The 15,630-nt window shown below is 43.4% G+C and overlaps 1 protein-coding gene across 1 annotated transcript; it reads left to right on the top strand.

The window, feature by feature from the left end:
* Nucleotides 1-213: 213 nt before the first annotated feature.
* On the top strand, nt 214-13,158 carry MPHOSPH6 (M-phase phosphoprotein 6). The gene is made up of 5 exons (XM_036909366.2): nt 214-340; nt 3,897-4,009; nt 8,898-8,988; nt 11,234-11,328; nt 11,757-13,158. The coding sequence occupies exons 1-5, from the start codon at nt 290-292 to the stop codon at nt 11,887-11,889; spliced, it is 483 nt and encodes a 160-aa protein (XP_036765261.2). The 5' UTR covers nt 214-289; the 3' UTR covers nt 11,890-13,158.
* The last annotated feature ends 2,472 nt before the right edge of the window (nt 13,159-15,630 follow it).

Here is a 15,630-nt window from a genome sequence, read left to right as displayed (position 1 = left end):
CCTCGGGGAAGGCGGCCAGGGCGCGGGCCTCCGCCGACGGCGGCCTCTTCGGGGTCTCCCTCCCGGCGTTAGGTGACTCTCGCTTCGGCCGCCGAGCCCTTACCTCGTGAGGGGAGCGCTCCCTGGAGGCGACGTGCGCGCCGAGCCCGGCACGCTTTCCCGCGCGAGACACGGGGGCGGGGCCACCAGGCGCTAGGCGGCGAGCTGCGTAAGACGCCGCCGCCACGTACGCAGCAGCGCGCATGCGCTATGAAACTAGCGGTGGAACGCCGACCCAGGGAGAGCCAGCATGGCGGCGGAGCGCAAGACTAAGTTGTCCAAGAACCTTCTGCGCATGAAGGTGCGGGGACGCGGGGAGGGCGGGTGAGCGGCAGAGATTCCTGGTCTCCCTGACCTGTCCGGGGCCGAGGCAGCGGTAGTGCGAGGGCACTGGAGAGGCCGCCGGGGGCCTCCAGCTCTTGCAGCCATTCATTCACTTAGCGCCTGCTCTGCGTTAGGCACCGGGAACCGGATTACAAATCCGGCGGATTCTCCCTTAAAGCCCGCGGTCGTGTAGGAGAGACACACACGTAAGCAAGCGTTAGAAGTCAGCGTACTGAGTGTGGCGATGCTAGAAGCGCCGGGAGTTCCGGGAACTTGCTTGGGCTTCTGCGGGAAGTGACCCTTAAGTAGGTCGGAGGGTGGGGGGCATGCGACATCAATTGAGGGAAAAGTTAGTTCAGAAGTCTGAGGGACAAAAGCCAAAACTTAGTTGAGATTTCTAAAAACTAAAGACAATTCAAAATGTCCAAAAGGTAAGTAGCAAGAAATGGATCTGGGAAAGTACCCAGTGGTCACGACATGCAAGGAATTTTAGACGAGATTTAAGGATTTTCTTTTTTCTCTGTTTTGTGAACATTGGAAAGCTGTTGAGCACAGGGAACAGTAATCATTATTTCTGCTTTTTACTTTCCAAGTTATTGTAACTACCCTGTGGTGAATACACTGGTGACAAACTCGACAGGGGAGAAAATTGGAGTCAGAAAGACCAACTAGAAGTTCTGATGATCTGGTGAGGGGTGCAATGGCAGCAGGAAGAGAGAAAATTATAACATTTGAAGTGATAGTGAGTTATGTCACCCAACTTTAAGCAAAATTGATTTTTTGAAGTGCAATTAAATCAGTTTAGATTGGGAAGTTTAAAGGGGGACAAAAAAGGTTGATAAAATGAATACAGGAATTAAAACGGAAATACCAAAGCCTTAAAACTTAAATAATAACAGTAGCTAACATTTATCTTTCTTGTATGTGTCAGGTTCTGTTCTAAGAGCTTTTCATATGTTAACCCGTGAAATCCATAAAATAATCTTTTGAGGTGGGTATGGTTATTCTTTTTCATCTGCAGCCACTGAAACAGTATCTTACCCACAGTTAGACAACTAATATGTAGTGTAGACAGGACTCAAACTCAGGCAGTCTGGCTCCAAAGCCCCTGATCTTAATTAGTACTCTGTACTGCTTGTCAGTAAACACTACTTATAGGTAAGTAGTTAGATATCATGTTTAGAGTATAGTGGAATTTCCAGGAAAAGGACATAAATGATGTTTTGAAAGATTGGAAAATAAACGTTGCTTGTACAAGATCTGAATGGAGTTGAGCTAGATTGTAACGGGATAAATAGGGTGAATGAGGGCAGAGAGTAAATGTAGCATGATTTACAAAGTACTTCTTTCATACATATTAGCAAAGTTTGAGTCTTCACTGAGCAGAGTTTTCTTTTGGCTTACAGTTTGTGATGTAGATTTCAGAGTGGAGTGGATTGGCAAAGCAGACATTGAAAAGACTTTAGCAGTGCTTTTTACTCTTGGAATAAGTTAAGTGAAGATGTGCTGGGTGATTAGGGCTCAGACCAAAGATCTAACTCGAGTTAGGAAGGAAAAAGTTAGCTTTAAAAAATATATCTCCCCATACCCAAGTGATTGTTGGAAACTAAACTGGACATTGGAAACAAAGGAGGAGGGGAGAATTACTCAGGTTCTCTAGTTGGGTTAGCAACTTCAGTTGTTGGTGAGAAAAAACTTACTGGCAGGATAGCAGGAGACACTATGCGCATAGAGTGACATGTCCCATCCCGTGAAAAGGAATGGAGCAGCTGCATTAGGTCGTAGTACCCAGTGCAGCTGTTCACCCAGAGCTAAGTACAGAACAGGAAGGAATGGGTTGATGACCTAATACTGACTCACTTGTTTTCAAATATACTTGAAAGTCTCTGACTTAGCTATTGAGGCCTAGAGGGTAATCCTGATGGCAAATAGAAAGTGAAGGATGCAAGTGGAAGGCCTGTCAGTATGATGAAATTGTTGTAGAGAGGGCACTCATCCATGAATTTAGCTCTTTTGGACACTTAGACAGGAGTTGAAGAACTTTTCCTGTAAAGGAACAGATACATAGGCTTGTGGGTCAGTCACTATTGCAACTACTCCCCTCTGCCACTGTGGCTCAGAACTAAATGAGCATGGCTTTATTTCAATAAAACTTTATTAAACAGTGGAAGTCCAGCCTCGGGACTGTACTTTGTCATACCTGCTTTAGGCCCTTAGTTGTGAGTAAAGCTAATCACTAGCTTTTGAGTGTGTTCTTAGATGCTGTAGAGTCAGGAGAATTAGTTTGCAACTCAAATCTGGAGTCTTTTAATTTATATTCACAGGATGTTCTATCCTTTCCATGTGTACAGAATATATATATATATAGAGAGAGAGAGAGAGAATTATTTTGTATACCACAGATAATATCTACTTGACTAAAAATGTCAGATTAAAAGGCAGTTGGGCAAGATTAGTGAATTTCCCAAAAAAACCTATAAGTGATGAAATGAGGCATCTGGGTTTAAAGACAACCATCCAAGAAAGGGAGTCTGGGAAAAATAAGACAAGTCTGGACTCACATTCAGAGAACTTTATTATTGAACTCTTGTGTACCAGGTGCAGCCTGAGTACCGATGTTAAAACACGAGCCATAGTCTGCTGTACAGAATCACTGTCTTTCCTCTGCTGGCCTATTTTGAATTGAGCCTCTGCACGTTTTAAAATAAAGAGTAGCCATAGAGGCGATCAGCATTTCAGAGGATAAATGTAAGTGGAGAGCGGGCTTACCGATACAGCTTTGCGTCAGTCTGTGTTTATAGGGCCCTTATACACATCATTATCATACTCGTACTGGTGAGGGAGATAACCCAAATACAGTCCCTACCATGAAGGTCTCCAGAAATGCTCAGGATACTCAACAAATTAAAGTGTGGTGAGACTATTTGAAGGTGCCATGTGAAGCATCTAAGAGAGATACCAATCTTGCTTGCCGTTGCCAGAAATTCTTTCAAAGAGATTGAGCAGAGCGTTGCAGACCACGGTCAGCAGGTGCAGAGACCCATGGGCTCCGCGGGTCAGGGAAAGAGTCAGGAAGTCCTGCATCTCGTCCTCTTACTGCCCCTTGCACTCTCTGTCTCGGCCTGACTCTCCTGATTTTAGTCTTGTCTCAGCTCTTCTTCACTGGCCATTACGTAAAACTGAAATATTTATTGTGATATAAAAAACTGAATACAGTTTTTTGTGTCCTGCTTTATTAAATCAGACAAACTAAAATGTGGTAAAGATCTTTTTGAAGTCTTCTAAAAGAAGTACACATGTTACTTTTTTGTGTCATCTGGCAGGCTCCCTGCTATTCTAGTGTGATGCTGTCCAGGGCGGAGCTGAGCTGATTGGTCACTCCCCCCACCCCCTGCGGCCTCACCCATGAGGTGGGATCCCTGGAGAAATGAGGGAGAACAAGTGGAAGAGTAAAGTTATTTGAGTTTTACTCAAGTCTACGTTGGGGAAATTAGTTGCTGACACTGATTTTGTTTTTTGTTTTGTTTTGACAGTTCATGCAAAGGGGACTGGACTCAGAAACCAAGAAACAACTAGAAGAGGAAGAAAAGAAAATCATTAGTGAAGAGCACTGGTACTTGGATTTGCCAGAGCTTAAAGAGAAAGAGTAGGTTTATTAGAAATTATATTGGTGATGCTTTGGGCACTCAGAGGGAATTTACTGTAAACGTGACATCATTCCAGTGACTTAAAGCCTGTAAAATAGTATCTGTTCAGTTTCTGGAGTCAGCTTTACAAATAGTTTTCTAAAATTATTAAACCTGTAAGAGTTCTACTTGGATTTATACATTTTTACTGGCCCAGCCATTTTTTATGACATTGTTCTTTTTTTACATTAAATAAAGGATTCTAGTAATAACTGGGGACTTTGATGAGAATCTAGAATGCGATCCTTGTCATATGAAGTCCCACAGATCAGCCCTACCCAGTTTTGTTTGAATAACAAGAGTTCTTCATGAGGCTAAGCTTTAAATGCAGGTCAAGAGTTTTTTGTTTCTTTCTTTTTTTAAAAAAAATTTTACTACTTTTAGTGCTAGTCATGTTAGCTATTTATTGAGTCTGCAGTATGTGTGCCAGGAACTGAGCCAAGTGCATCCCATCTCAATTATTTAATCCTCTTAGCAGGTTTCAGAGCTGACTGCTACCATTCCATCCATTTTATAGTTGAGAAAACTGAGGCTTAAGAAAGTAACTAGCACAGAGCCATTGCTGAAGCTGGGATGACGCAGCAGACCATTCCTCTCCCGCCTCTGAGCTTGGTTGATACCTGATAATGTAGTTTTGAATGAAAGAGTAATGGATTCACATCATCCACTAATATATCTAAATTCTTCAGGAAGCTGTTTATCATTTTCCCTTGATGTGTTCTTTCATAAGCTCTGTGGTGTGGTAGTTTTACTTAAACGTTGTCAAATGGCTGAAGAGGCTCCTTATTATCTTCAGACACATTTACATTTTTCCATTTTGTACCTTAGAATTTATTTCTTGTTTTTAACATGTTATATTCCTGTGTTGATTTGGTGGACTTTCCCTGGATCTTTCTGGAAGGTCAGGTATCCTTCCTCTAAAGAGAGCGAGTATGTCTCACCAGGAGGGGTGGGGGAAGGCACTTCATGCGTTTGCTCCTCTCCTTGCTTTTCTCTACTGCTTCTCAGAGGCACGATGTCGGCGAGGAAGGGGAAGGTGATACCTGAAATGGTGTGGATTTGGGAGCCGGGTGGTGTGGGAAGGGACCACTGATTGCTGACTGGTAAGGAGCTATAAATTAGTTTTATGCCTTGACTAAACTTGCTCAAAATATTATTACTTTTATTGAAGGCAAGACAGTTTCTATCTTCTTTTCAGTATTTTTCTTTCCCCCTCCCAGGAAAATGACCTTTGGGTTCCTTTCCTAGGAGGTAAATGTCTCAGTCCATTTGAGCTGCTACACAAAATACCACAAACTGGGTAACTTAGAAACAACAGAAATTTGTTTCTCACAGTTCCGGAGGCTGGAAGTCTGAGAGCAAGGTGCTGGCACAGTCATGTTTTGGTGAGGGCCCTCTTCCGGGTTCACAGCCAGCACCGTGCTGTGTCCTCAGCTGGTGGAAGGGGCTTAGGGATCTCTGTGAGGACTCTTATGAGGCCCTAGTCCCATTGGTGAAGGCCCACCCTCCTTACTGAGGCCACCTCCCAGAGGCCTCCTCACCTAATACCATCATATCTCTGGAGGTTAGGATTTCAACATTCGAATTTTGTGGGGGGCACAGCATTCAGGCATAGCAATAAGTAATAATCTTCAGTCATTCAGCATATTTTTTCGTATGGGTATGTGTATCGGTTTAGGGTGTTTGCAGGAAAAGATGACACCATCATAGTGGGTAATTTGAGGAGAGTGTGACAGAGACCACCAAGTTGTGGGTAGGGCACAGAGAGGCCACGAGGGACAGTGCATACCTCGTGGCTTGTGTTGTGAGAGGAATGTGCACTCCAGGCTCAGAGGGTCAAGGGGATAGAGTGGTTACTGAATCTGAAGACGGGCTGTGTGGAGAGAGCATCTTACAAGAGCTGCTGCCTTCATTGAGGACACAGCTGGCCTAAGGTGATCCTGCCAGGAGGGAGCCAGGCTCAGAGAGCAGAAGAGCCCCTCCGTGTATTACCCTGAAGTCAGCCTCCCAGGGCACGGAGTGGGGGAGACGATGGGTGGGATGATCTGGGAGGGCAGATGGGCCTGTCTTGGGTTTTTTTTAACATCCCAACAGGGAGCTAGTGGATTGAATTAGTTGATAAAGCAGATGGGCTCTGGAGTCAGGCAGGCCTGGGATTGATGCCCAGTTCTGCCACTTGATTACAGTTGTGACACTAGGCAAGTTGTTTAACCCATCTTTTTGTCATTTGTATATTGGGTATGATACCTATCACATAATACATTATGAGGAATAAATGAGGTAATATATGTGAAGCAGTCACCACAGTGTCAGGCATAAAGCACATTAAATGTTGGCAATACGTGTATTTCCTTATACTTGAATATTATAAAATTCACTCATTCTTTTTTGCTCATTTGTGTTTGTGCATCTTCCCTGGGTTATGTCATCTGAATTATTCCAAAAGGTCACTGCGCTCTGTGCAATTGGAGATGTCACTGGGTGTATGCTCTGGCAGTCTAGCGGTTGCCATTTATAATGTCAGTTGTACCAGGCTATGATTCAGTGATGACGATTAGGGCTCTTCAATGTTCACACCTCCCCTTGGGGCCATCCCTAGCCAGTGACTAGTCTGTGTAGGGGGATGAGGGTCTGACTGCTTTGCCTCAACTTGGAACAAATTCCTGGTTCTGCAGCTCCTCACAGGGGCTGAGGCCTTAGCGTGGCTACAGCGTAGGTCAGCTTCTCCCTCTGCCCAGTCATGCTGTCCTCACACCCTTACAGGGGCATCTCCCAGACAGCACTGCCCAATAAAACTTCTGCACGTAACTCAGGGAAACAGTCTGATACAAGATGCTTAGTATACATTTCTGGGGGTAGAATTTACCAGATGGAAAGTTTTGCTTTATTGCTGCTGTGTGGTTTTCCTGCAGAGGACAAGCCCCACTGTAGAGGATGTGATAGAGCCGGTGTAACGATGCCTTTGCCATAGGATGTTTAGAAAGTGTTTTTGCTGTTGTGCTTCCTATGCTCGTGACCTATGTCCTGATGTATGTCAGGAGCTGTGAGATCTGAGGTTGTATCCTACTTGCAGACTAACAAGTCAGCCTGCCACAGTTCCATGGATGCTGGTAGAAGGTACAAGACTCCCGGGTCGAAGTCAGAGGACTTTATTACTCACAGCACAGCAAGAGCATCATATTTGTGTCATTTCCCCTTTTTTGGAGTGATGCTATCACAAGCCAAGGCATGCCTGCTGCCAGCAGAAGCTAGAGAGACAAGGAATGAGTTCTCTCCTGCAGCCTCTGGAGGGAGCACAGCCCTGCCAGTACCTTGACTTTGGTGCAGCAGAATTGATTTCAGACTTGCAGAATTGTAAGGTCATAAATTTCTGTTGCTTTACCCCACCAATTTTGTAGTTATTTCTTACAGCAGCCCAGCAAACTAATGCACCAAGTAATTGTTTTCCTACTGGAAGTTGATATTTACCCCTGACACCATGTACAGCCTCGTATTTGGCCAGAGAGTCAAGGGGACTCAGTATGCAGATTCCAGAATTCCTTTCTGTATCTCCCTTTCTCTGGTATCTTGACCCACATAGTTCAGCCACCTCTGTAGCCCCAGATTTCAGTTTGTGGCTGCAGTGAGACTGCTCTGGGCTTCTGCTCCCTGCTCCAAAGTCACGAAGTCACCTCCAGTCAGAAGGTGGGCATTCATGGAGCTCACTTCATTTGGCTTTCTTCTCTCAAGCATCACAGCCCTATGCTTTGCTCATTCATTGTTTCCTATTTTGTCTTATTTTATAACTGGTTTTAGTAGGAATACTAGTTTGGTACCAGTTACAGCCAGGAGTAGAATGACCTGTTTCATTTTTATCCATTGTATGAGATAAGCCTCTTTTTTATTATCTGGCACCTCTGAAGTGTATCCTCCATGAGAGCAGACTCTTTTACTCTTTCTTGCAGCTTCTAGAATAGTGCCTAGCCCACAGTTTGGTCTAGTAAGTGTTTGCTGAGTGAGTGAATGAGTGTGCCTTAACAAGAAACAGGGAGTACTTCCTGCCAAAGAATCTGTGGAGGCCAGATATTTGCTCTCCTAGCATGCTTTATGGCTGATAGCCAGACTGTAGTCAGATATGCTCCCCTGGGATTGGGGTCATCAGCTGGTGACTCGGAGGAGAATCCCTTTTGGAGACTGAAACACCCATTCCTCCCTCCTATTTCCAGGGCAGCAGTGGCCTCCCTGGTGCCTTCCGTGATGTCCAGTGTTTACACAGCAGCAACATTTTTACTAGGGTAGTTTTGAAGGATGATTTAGGTTTTGGGTTGATCACCCAGCTACCCTTATTTCTGCGCATTTTCTAGTTCTGCTCATCCAGCTTTCCCATTGATTCTGTGACAGACCCAGTGTGCTTACTCCAAATTCTCTCCTTAAGTCACCCAGGATCAGTCACTGTTGTTCACAGCTAAGAGCTCCAACTAATACACTCTCTTTAAAGCTGCCCAGGACCCTGATTTCTGGGTATTTAATAAGGGGTGTAAATGTCAAGGAAGTGTTGCTTCAAATTTGGAAAATTCAGGTTTATTGCAAACACTGTAGGTCTCTACATTATGTAGGTATTTATGCAAATTAAATGTAATGTTTACAAGAGGCTGTGCCTCCAGCCTGCAGCTCTCATCTCTTCAATTTTTTCTTTCCTGGCCAGATTCATCAGTTTTTATTTCAAGCCCTATGTTAAAATCTTACTGTATTTTTCCTTGATTCTGCTGAGAGCCAAAAGATCAGTCTTTCATTTGAAACCTTGACTTTTATTTGCTGTGCTTTGTTATAAGTAGACATGTTATTAATACAGGTTTATTTCCTGTTTAGGAGTTTCATAATAGAAGAGCAGAGTTTCTTGTTATGTGAAGATCTTCTCTATGGAAGAATGTCATTCAGAGGATTTAATCCTGAGGTTGAGGTATTAAATATAATTGCTTCAAATTTTTAAATTTTCCAATTGAATTCTTTTCTGCTAATAATTGGGTTTAGGTCTTTCCCCGGCAGGTACCATTTCTTCTCATTATATAGAAAATAATAAGTCTTGAAATCTCGCCATAGCTATTTAAAGAAATTGCAGGCGTTGCAGTCTATTTTATGGTAGAATTGAGTAGATAATTTGATATAGCAGTATACATTGCCACTGTGAATGTTCAGCTCAGGTCTTTTACAGGAAAGTCAAGATTTTATTCAAATGGTGCCATTATGAAAAATTATTTTCTGCCATCTATAAATGTATTTTTTCTAATGGAAAAATGTTACTTAAAAATTGAATAATTGGACGTTTTAATGGACAGGTTTTAATCCAAGCTTATAAATAGATTTTTAAATGAATCCTTTGGAAAGTTTGTTTGGAAGGTAAATATTCACCGTATATAAATGAGGTATTCATTTGAATTTTTCTGCCTCAGGTTTGTAGAGGAGCACAGACCTTCATTCAACAAATATTTATTAGAACTCTGGCTGGTGCATTAAAAACCATCCTCTCAGGTACTCAGCCAACCAAGTGGAGGTTTGTGATATGAAGCTTTAGTAGTGTAACTATCACTTGCAGAAGGGTTTCTTGGTGCTGGCACTCCTGACGTTTGGAGATAGATCATTCTCATCGTCGGCACCCTCCCATGCATCATGGAGTGTTTCAGCATCCCTGGTCCCTACCTGCTAGGTGCGCCCACACACACGGTTATAACAACCAAAAATGCGTCCAGATATTCATATTCCAGGCATTGCCAAAGGTCTCTTCCTGAGCCTTGAAGGGACCAAGGTTGAAAAGCACGTGTGTAAGGATGTGTGGAGAGGACCGCAGTTACCAAGCTAATTGCCAGTTTATTTAAAGATGACAGGTTGTTGTTTTTTTCCCCCTTTTTTAAGGGAGTATGATAACTAAGGTGTTCTATTAATTTATACAAAATCAGCACCAAAAAGTGTTTGTTTTTAATATATATTTCCCTTGCTTTGGCTGCTTAAAGCTTTAGATTAGGAAGGCAGTGGGGTAAAGGGATGGTGGGGGAGCCGAGATTTTAAGTGTGTGATGCCCAGAGGCTAAGGTTGTGGGTAGGCAGGCACTCCACGCTGATCGGGTTATGACAGGGAACAAGTTGATCCTGACCTCCGAGCCTGATGTGGGGGTTATCAGAAGACAACTTTAATCACTGGCACTCCATAGCACAGAGTACTCTCTCTGGGAAAAGGTTGTGAATTGTTTGGTTTGGAGATCTGAGCTGTCATAAAATGTGAGAAAAAAAGGTCACTATACCTGCTAATGAAAAGGATGATACCAATTTGAGAACACTTAACTTCATTATAAAAAGGATGTACTTAGAACACATTTTTAATATTGTGTGTGTCCCTAGGGACACCTCGCATGGAATTTACTTATTCAGTAAGTATTTCCTCTGTACCTGTGGTGCATCAGCCCTCTGGAAGCACTTAGAGGCAGTAGGGAACCAAAGTCTGCCCTCACAGAGCTCCTAATCCCCAAATTATTTTCTTTTCGGTCCTTTAAACCTTGGAAAAGCTAGTTGAAACAGATTTCTCTTCTTTCCCGTCTTTGTCCTGCCTTTGCTATAAAGAAGGCATTGTACTTTTTTTTTAATCTGTCAGAGGGTAACTGTCGAAAAAACGTGGAAGAAAGAGGTGGAGGAGAGACTCAGGCATAAGGACAGCACATGGGAAGCGTCATCCACCCTTGTGTCTGGGGGCCGGGCAAGTCCTCCCCGTTGTACCAGAGCCAGCCTTCCTGCTCTTCCATCCAGTAACTTGCTGCCCCCACCACCAACTTAAAATTACTCTTGGCTGTGGCATTTCTTATATTTGGCTCAGAGGTGGAAGTTGAAGGAAACCTGAAAGTTTACTTTTTTCTTTTCCCCTGCTCTCTAGAGTGTGTTAGCAGTGTGCCCCCAGTAAGTGTAAGTAATTAATGAGATTTATAATGTGAAATACAATTCAATTCATTAACAGTAAGTCTGATCTAGTCCGGCTTTGTCTTAATTCAGAGCTGGCTTCTCTTGGCACCTGGTAGAATCAAGTTTTACAGAAAATCCCTTATAAGTTTTAGCTAGTCCTGTAGATTCTGCAACTTCTGCTCGCTGCCTTCAAGTACATGTGATACCAGTTCCCTTAACAAGCCTTTCCCAGCCCCTATAGTCAGCATTGTATTTTTTCAGAAATTAATGCTTCAGATGAATGCTAAGAACAAAGCAGAGGAAGTTGAAGATGAAACAGTGGAGCTTGACGTGTCAGATGAAGAAATGGCTAGAAGGTAACCGTTACCTTGGGGCAGCGTTGTAATCTGGGCCCAGCAGTCACTGGCTGGCTCCTGGACCCTCTTCCCCCCAGGCACTGTAGCTTTGAAGGGTGTGTGCCTGCCGGAAGGTGATCCCTGCTCTCTAACGGGGCCGGGGTGGCTTCAGACCTGTCACAGGCTGGCAATTGAAGACCCATGTCCAATGCCTCTCCTAATACACATTTTAAAATACACATCTCAATTTATTTAGGATAATGCAAAAACAAAAAATAGCAAGAACTTAGTTATTTGTAGAGAAGTTCATAAATGTTTAAATCAGATTGTTTCTTTCAGTCAGTTTTGGGTTTCTTATTTGTTGCATATTTGGTTTGATATTCTTGACAAGACTTGATTCCTATCTTTTTTATTTGAAATTAAACTTAGACTCTGTGTCATCTTAACAGATATGAGACCTTGGTGGGGACAATTGGGAAAAAGTTCACCAGAAAAAGAGACCGTGCCAATTATGAAGAAGATGAAAACGGAGACATAAAACCAGTTACAGCAAAGAAGATGTTCTTAAAGCCCCAAGATTAAAATGGGTGCCTTACAGTGTGGCTCAGGGACTCTTTGTGAGAGTTAGCACATTTTGAAATGCCTTCTGATGCTTTCTCTATAGTTGCTAATATTATAATGTTTATTTGTACAGAAATGTATAATATTGGAAACATGCTGTTTTGAAACAGACATGTAATGGATGTTATACATCCTTTACTTTAGTATTCATCAAGAATGGGTTTTTAGCCCTGATCTTCAAATGCAGATAGGCACCTGGTTGCTCCCTCAAGATTTTTTTATCTCAGATTTTTTTTAATAGAGCTCTGCAGTCACTAACCTTGAATTGATGCATAAATATGAAGAGCTATTATTTAAGTTGCCCTTATGTGTATAGTTTATTTTTAATTATTTATCATGTCTAGCCAATTTATACATATGTTTGGGAAGAAAATGTCACAAGAATTACATGTAAATTCATCAAGAACAAACATGCCTGTCCAGCCTGAAGTATTAGCATGCTAGCAAGTCATTGTCCATTGTGGAATTAGGGCTTTTTGTTTAAAGACTTTAATTTTGTTTTAATTTCCTTAATAAACATGTTTTCATATACTTTTCCTATTCTCTTTTACTTTAAAATAACAATTCTACTCTAATTCAGTTTTGGAACTCTTACCCAAATAGTAACTTTTAAAAACCCAGCCATTAATTTAGAATATTGTGATATAATTGGTTGAAACATAAGAAATTATCTCTTGTGGGTCAAAACAACCAACCATCAGTGTCTTCTGGTACAGCCCCGTAGGGCACACCTAGGCCCACCATCTAGTCTGAACCTTGGTCTAAATAGTGCAGAAGTGTGTATATGTGTGTCTGTCTGGGGAAAGTACCTAGAACTTCTAAAAATAATGATTTTGTTTAATTTGTTCTAGCAACTATATGATGTGCATGTCTCCTTTCTCTCTGAATCTCCATAGATTTTGATTGCTCTGTGACCTCAGCTCTTTGGTGAGTTAATGGGAAAAATTGTGAATTTGACGTTAATCTGGCACTTATCTTCGTGAAGGTAGGAGCAGTTGATCTTCCAGTTCTGCATCCTGGGACAGGAGCCCCAGTTCTTCCCAGAGCGTTACCAGCACTGCAGTCCATAGATTTGTGGTATGGCTGTCCACCCTCACACTCTGCACAACAATACTTCTGGTAGGAAAACCTATTTCACAGTAAAAGAAGTGGGGTGGTGGGCTTGTGGCTCTGGAATTCACTGCTCTTAGCCCATCACCCAGGATTATCAGACAAAATAGAATGGTGGAATGGTCTACTGAGGACTCAGTTTTGGCCCTAGGTGGGGTACAACACTCCATCTTACAAAGTGTAACTTATGCTTGAGTCGGTGACCACTCAGTCGGGCTGTTGCTCTCATCACAGTCGGAACGTGTGGTCTAGAATCACACAGGTAGGCAGGGCAGTTCCTCTCCGTCACCGCCGGTCGCCCACTGGGACACTTTGCTCCCTGCCCCTCAGCTCTGACCTCTGCAGGTCTGGGTTTTCAAGGGAGGAGTGCTTCACCAGGGAACACAGCAGTGGTTCCATCATGACAGAAACTGAAACAGTCTGGTCACTTTACCACAAAACCAACAGGAGTTTACTCTCCTGGCTGATGCACATGTTCTTGGGCACAAAGAGGTGTTTGTGTTACTGCTGCACAAAGGGTGATGGAGAAGAGTGCCTGGGAGCCAGAGCATTCTGTAGGGCATCTTTTAGCACTTCCATGTCCAAAGACAAATAGCAATGGAAAACTATAGCCACAGAGGTGGGTATGATTTCAACCCTTTAGGCAATGAAGTTTGGGTCACCCTACCAGGTATCAACCCTGAGCAGTTGAGATGCGGCTGGGTTAAAAGGAAACGTGGAAGGTGTAGGGAAAGAATGAAGTTTATTAACTATGGCCTTGTGACTAATTGGAGAAACACATTACCGAGAGGTTAGGCGTGTTGTCTTCCTTGGTTGTGTGTGTCCTAACTTCTCTCACCTCCTTCCTCTTTATTATCGTGTACATTTTTAGAGGATTAAGTCTGCTGTTGAGTCATGAGGTAACTAACAGGAGGTAAGATGAATAGTGGGGTTGCCTCCTAGAAACCGATACAGTGTGCTGGGATTCTACCTCCTCATTTTGGAAAATGAGTGAGAACGTCTGTGCAAATGAAGGCCGGCCTGCAGCACAGGCAGCTCTGCTAATGGCTGGAGCCACAAACATCCCCGGCTCCATTCTTAAAATGGGGGCCACTTTGCTTCCTAGTCCTTCATCACCCCCAAAACACCTCTTCACCATAGCAAAGGCTGGTGTTTCAGTCACAGTCATTGATACCCCCACCCCTGGCCCACAGGGCCCCCCACTCAGCTCAGAGACACTGGTTTTAATTAAGCAGCAACTTAGTAGAGGTCTTGAGTTAGCCCTCCCTGGTGCCCTCCCTGCTTTTAAAATGGAATGCTTTCAGCCTCTTCCCTCAGAGCAGCTTCCTGCATGACCCCTTTAGTGTTCCCTTTTCACCTCTGTAGCTGTCCCATCCCAATTAGCAGTTCTTTATATGAATTTCCCCTCTTAAAATAAGGGTAACTTTTATCTCCTGACTAGTTTTTGACTAATACAGACTCATCCTAAAGTAGTAATATCTGTGAAATCATAGGTTTGGTGGGCTTGAAATGCTTCCTCTTCTAATGTGCAGTCAAGTTTAGAGCTAGTAAAGTAAAAATGTTCAGCCATTTACCATCCTGGAAGTTACCTCACATGCCCAGTAGCTAGCATACCCCTTTCTGGAAAACACCGCCCCAGCGCAGTGATGCCCATCAATCAGCGTGGTTGTTGAGGCGGTCACGTTCATCTGGGCTGTCGAGCTGCTGTCCTCTGGGGTAGGGACTATATCTTATCTTTTTTTTTTTTTTAACTTGCCCTGCACCTAGCAAGGGATGTGGCTCATATTAAAGCTTTTAGTAAATGTCTCTTCAGTGAATGGAAAAATGAGTAAATATTAGATGGATTATGTGGAAGCTAATTGGCCTACAAATCCTATCAAGACCACAGTGCTATGGAAATCAACCAAATGAGAAGACAAAGACCATTTATTCTGTACTTGCTATATGGCAAGGGATTCAGCCACCATCATAGGTGTTTGAGCAAGACTCAAAGGCAGGGAGAGGAGTGGGAAGGCTTCATAATGGAAAAAGGAATGGCTTCAAGCATGCCTAGATTGGAAGCTGTTGGCACAGGGAAGCTGTAGGCTGCTGACCAGAAGGGGGGCATCCTGTGTGATAGGGTAGGAATGCATATTCTGACTTTTCTCTAGTTGGTACTAAATTGGAAGTCGGGACAAAAATTAGGGACGCTGTCAGTTATTAATCAGGTCCTGACCATTCTGGACCAGTTGTTATAGAAGTTTACTGTTCAGCCTCCTGGACTGTCCCTGCGGACAACCATCTGGCCTCCTGCCAGGGCTGGCTTCCTCAGTTCATTGTGAATAAAGGATTTATTTGGGGGTCAGGCTACTGTAGATTCTGGATCACAGTCCTGTTTGTGTATGTGGTCTGGCCATGGTAGAGTCGGGCTCAGGGCTTAGGTTTATTTCTGATCATACTATAACACACGTTCGATCATGGTGTTGTGGAAATGGGCACCCGTTTTAAGAATGGAGCCGGGCATGTTTGTGGCTCCAGCCATTAGCAGAGCTGCCTGTGCTGCAGGCCGGCCTTCAGCAGTGAGTGCCACAGAGACAAGGCCACCGAATCAGG

Source organism: Manis pentadactyla, chromosome 15 (assembly GCF_030020395.1).
Source record: "Manis pentadactyla isolate mManPen7 chromosome 15, mManPen7.hap1, whole genome shotgun sequence".
In the NCBI taxonomy this organism is placed as follows: domain Eukaryota; kingdom Metazoa; phylum Chordata; class Mammalia; order Pholidota; family Manidae; genus Manis; species Manis pentadactyla.
The sequence above is the reverse complement of the archived record's forward strand: the minus strand, read 5'-3'. Positions and strand labels throughout refer to the sequence as shown.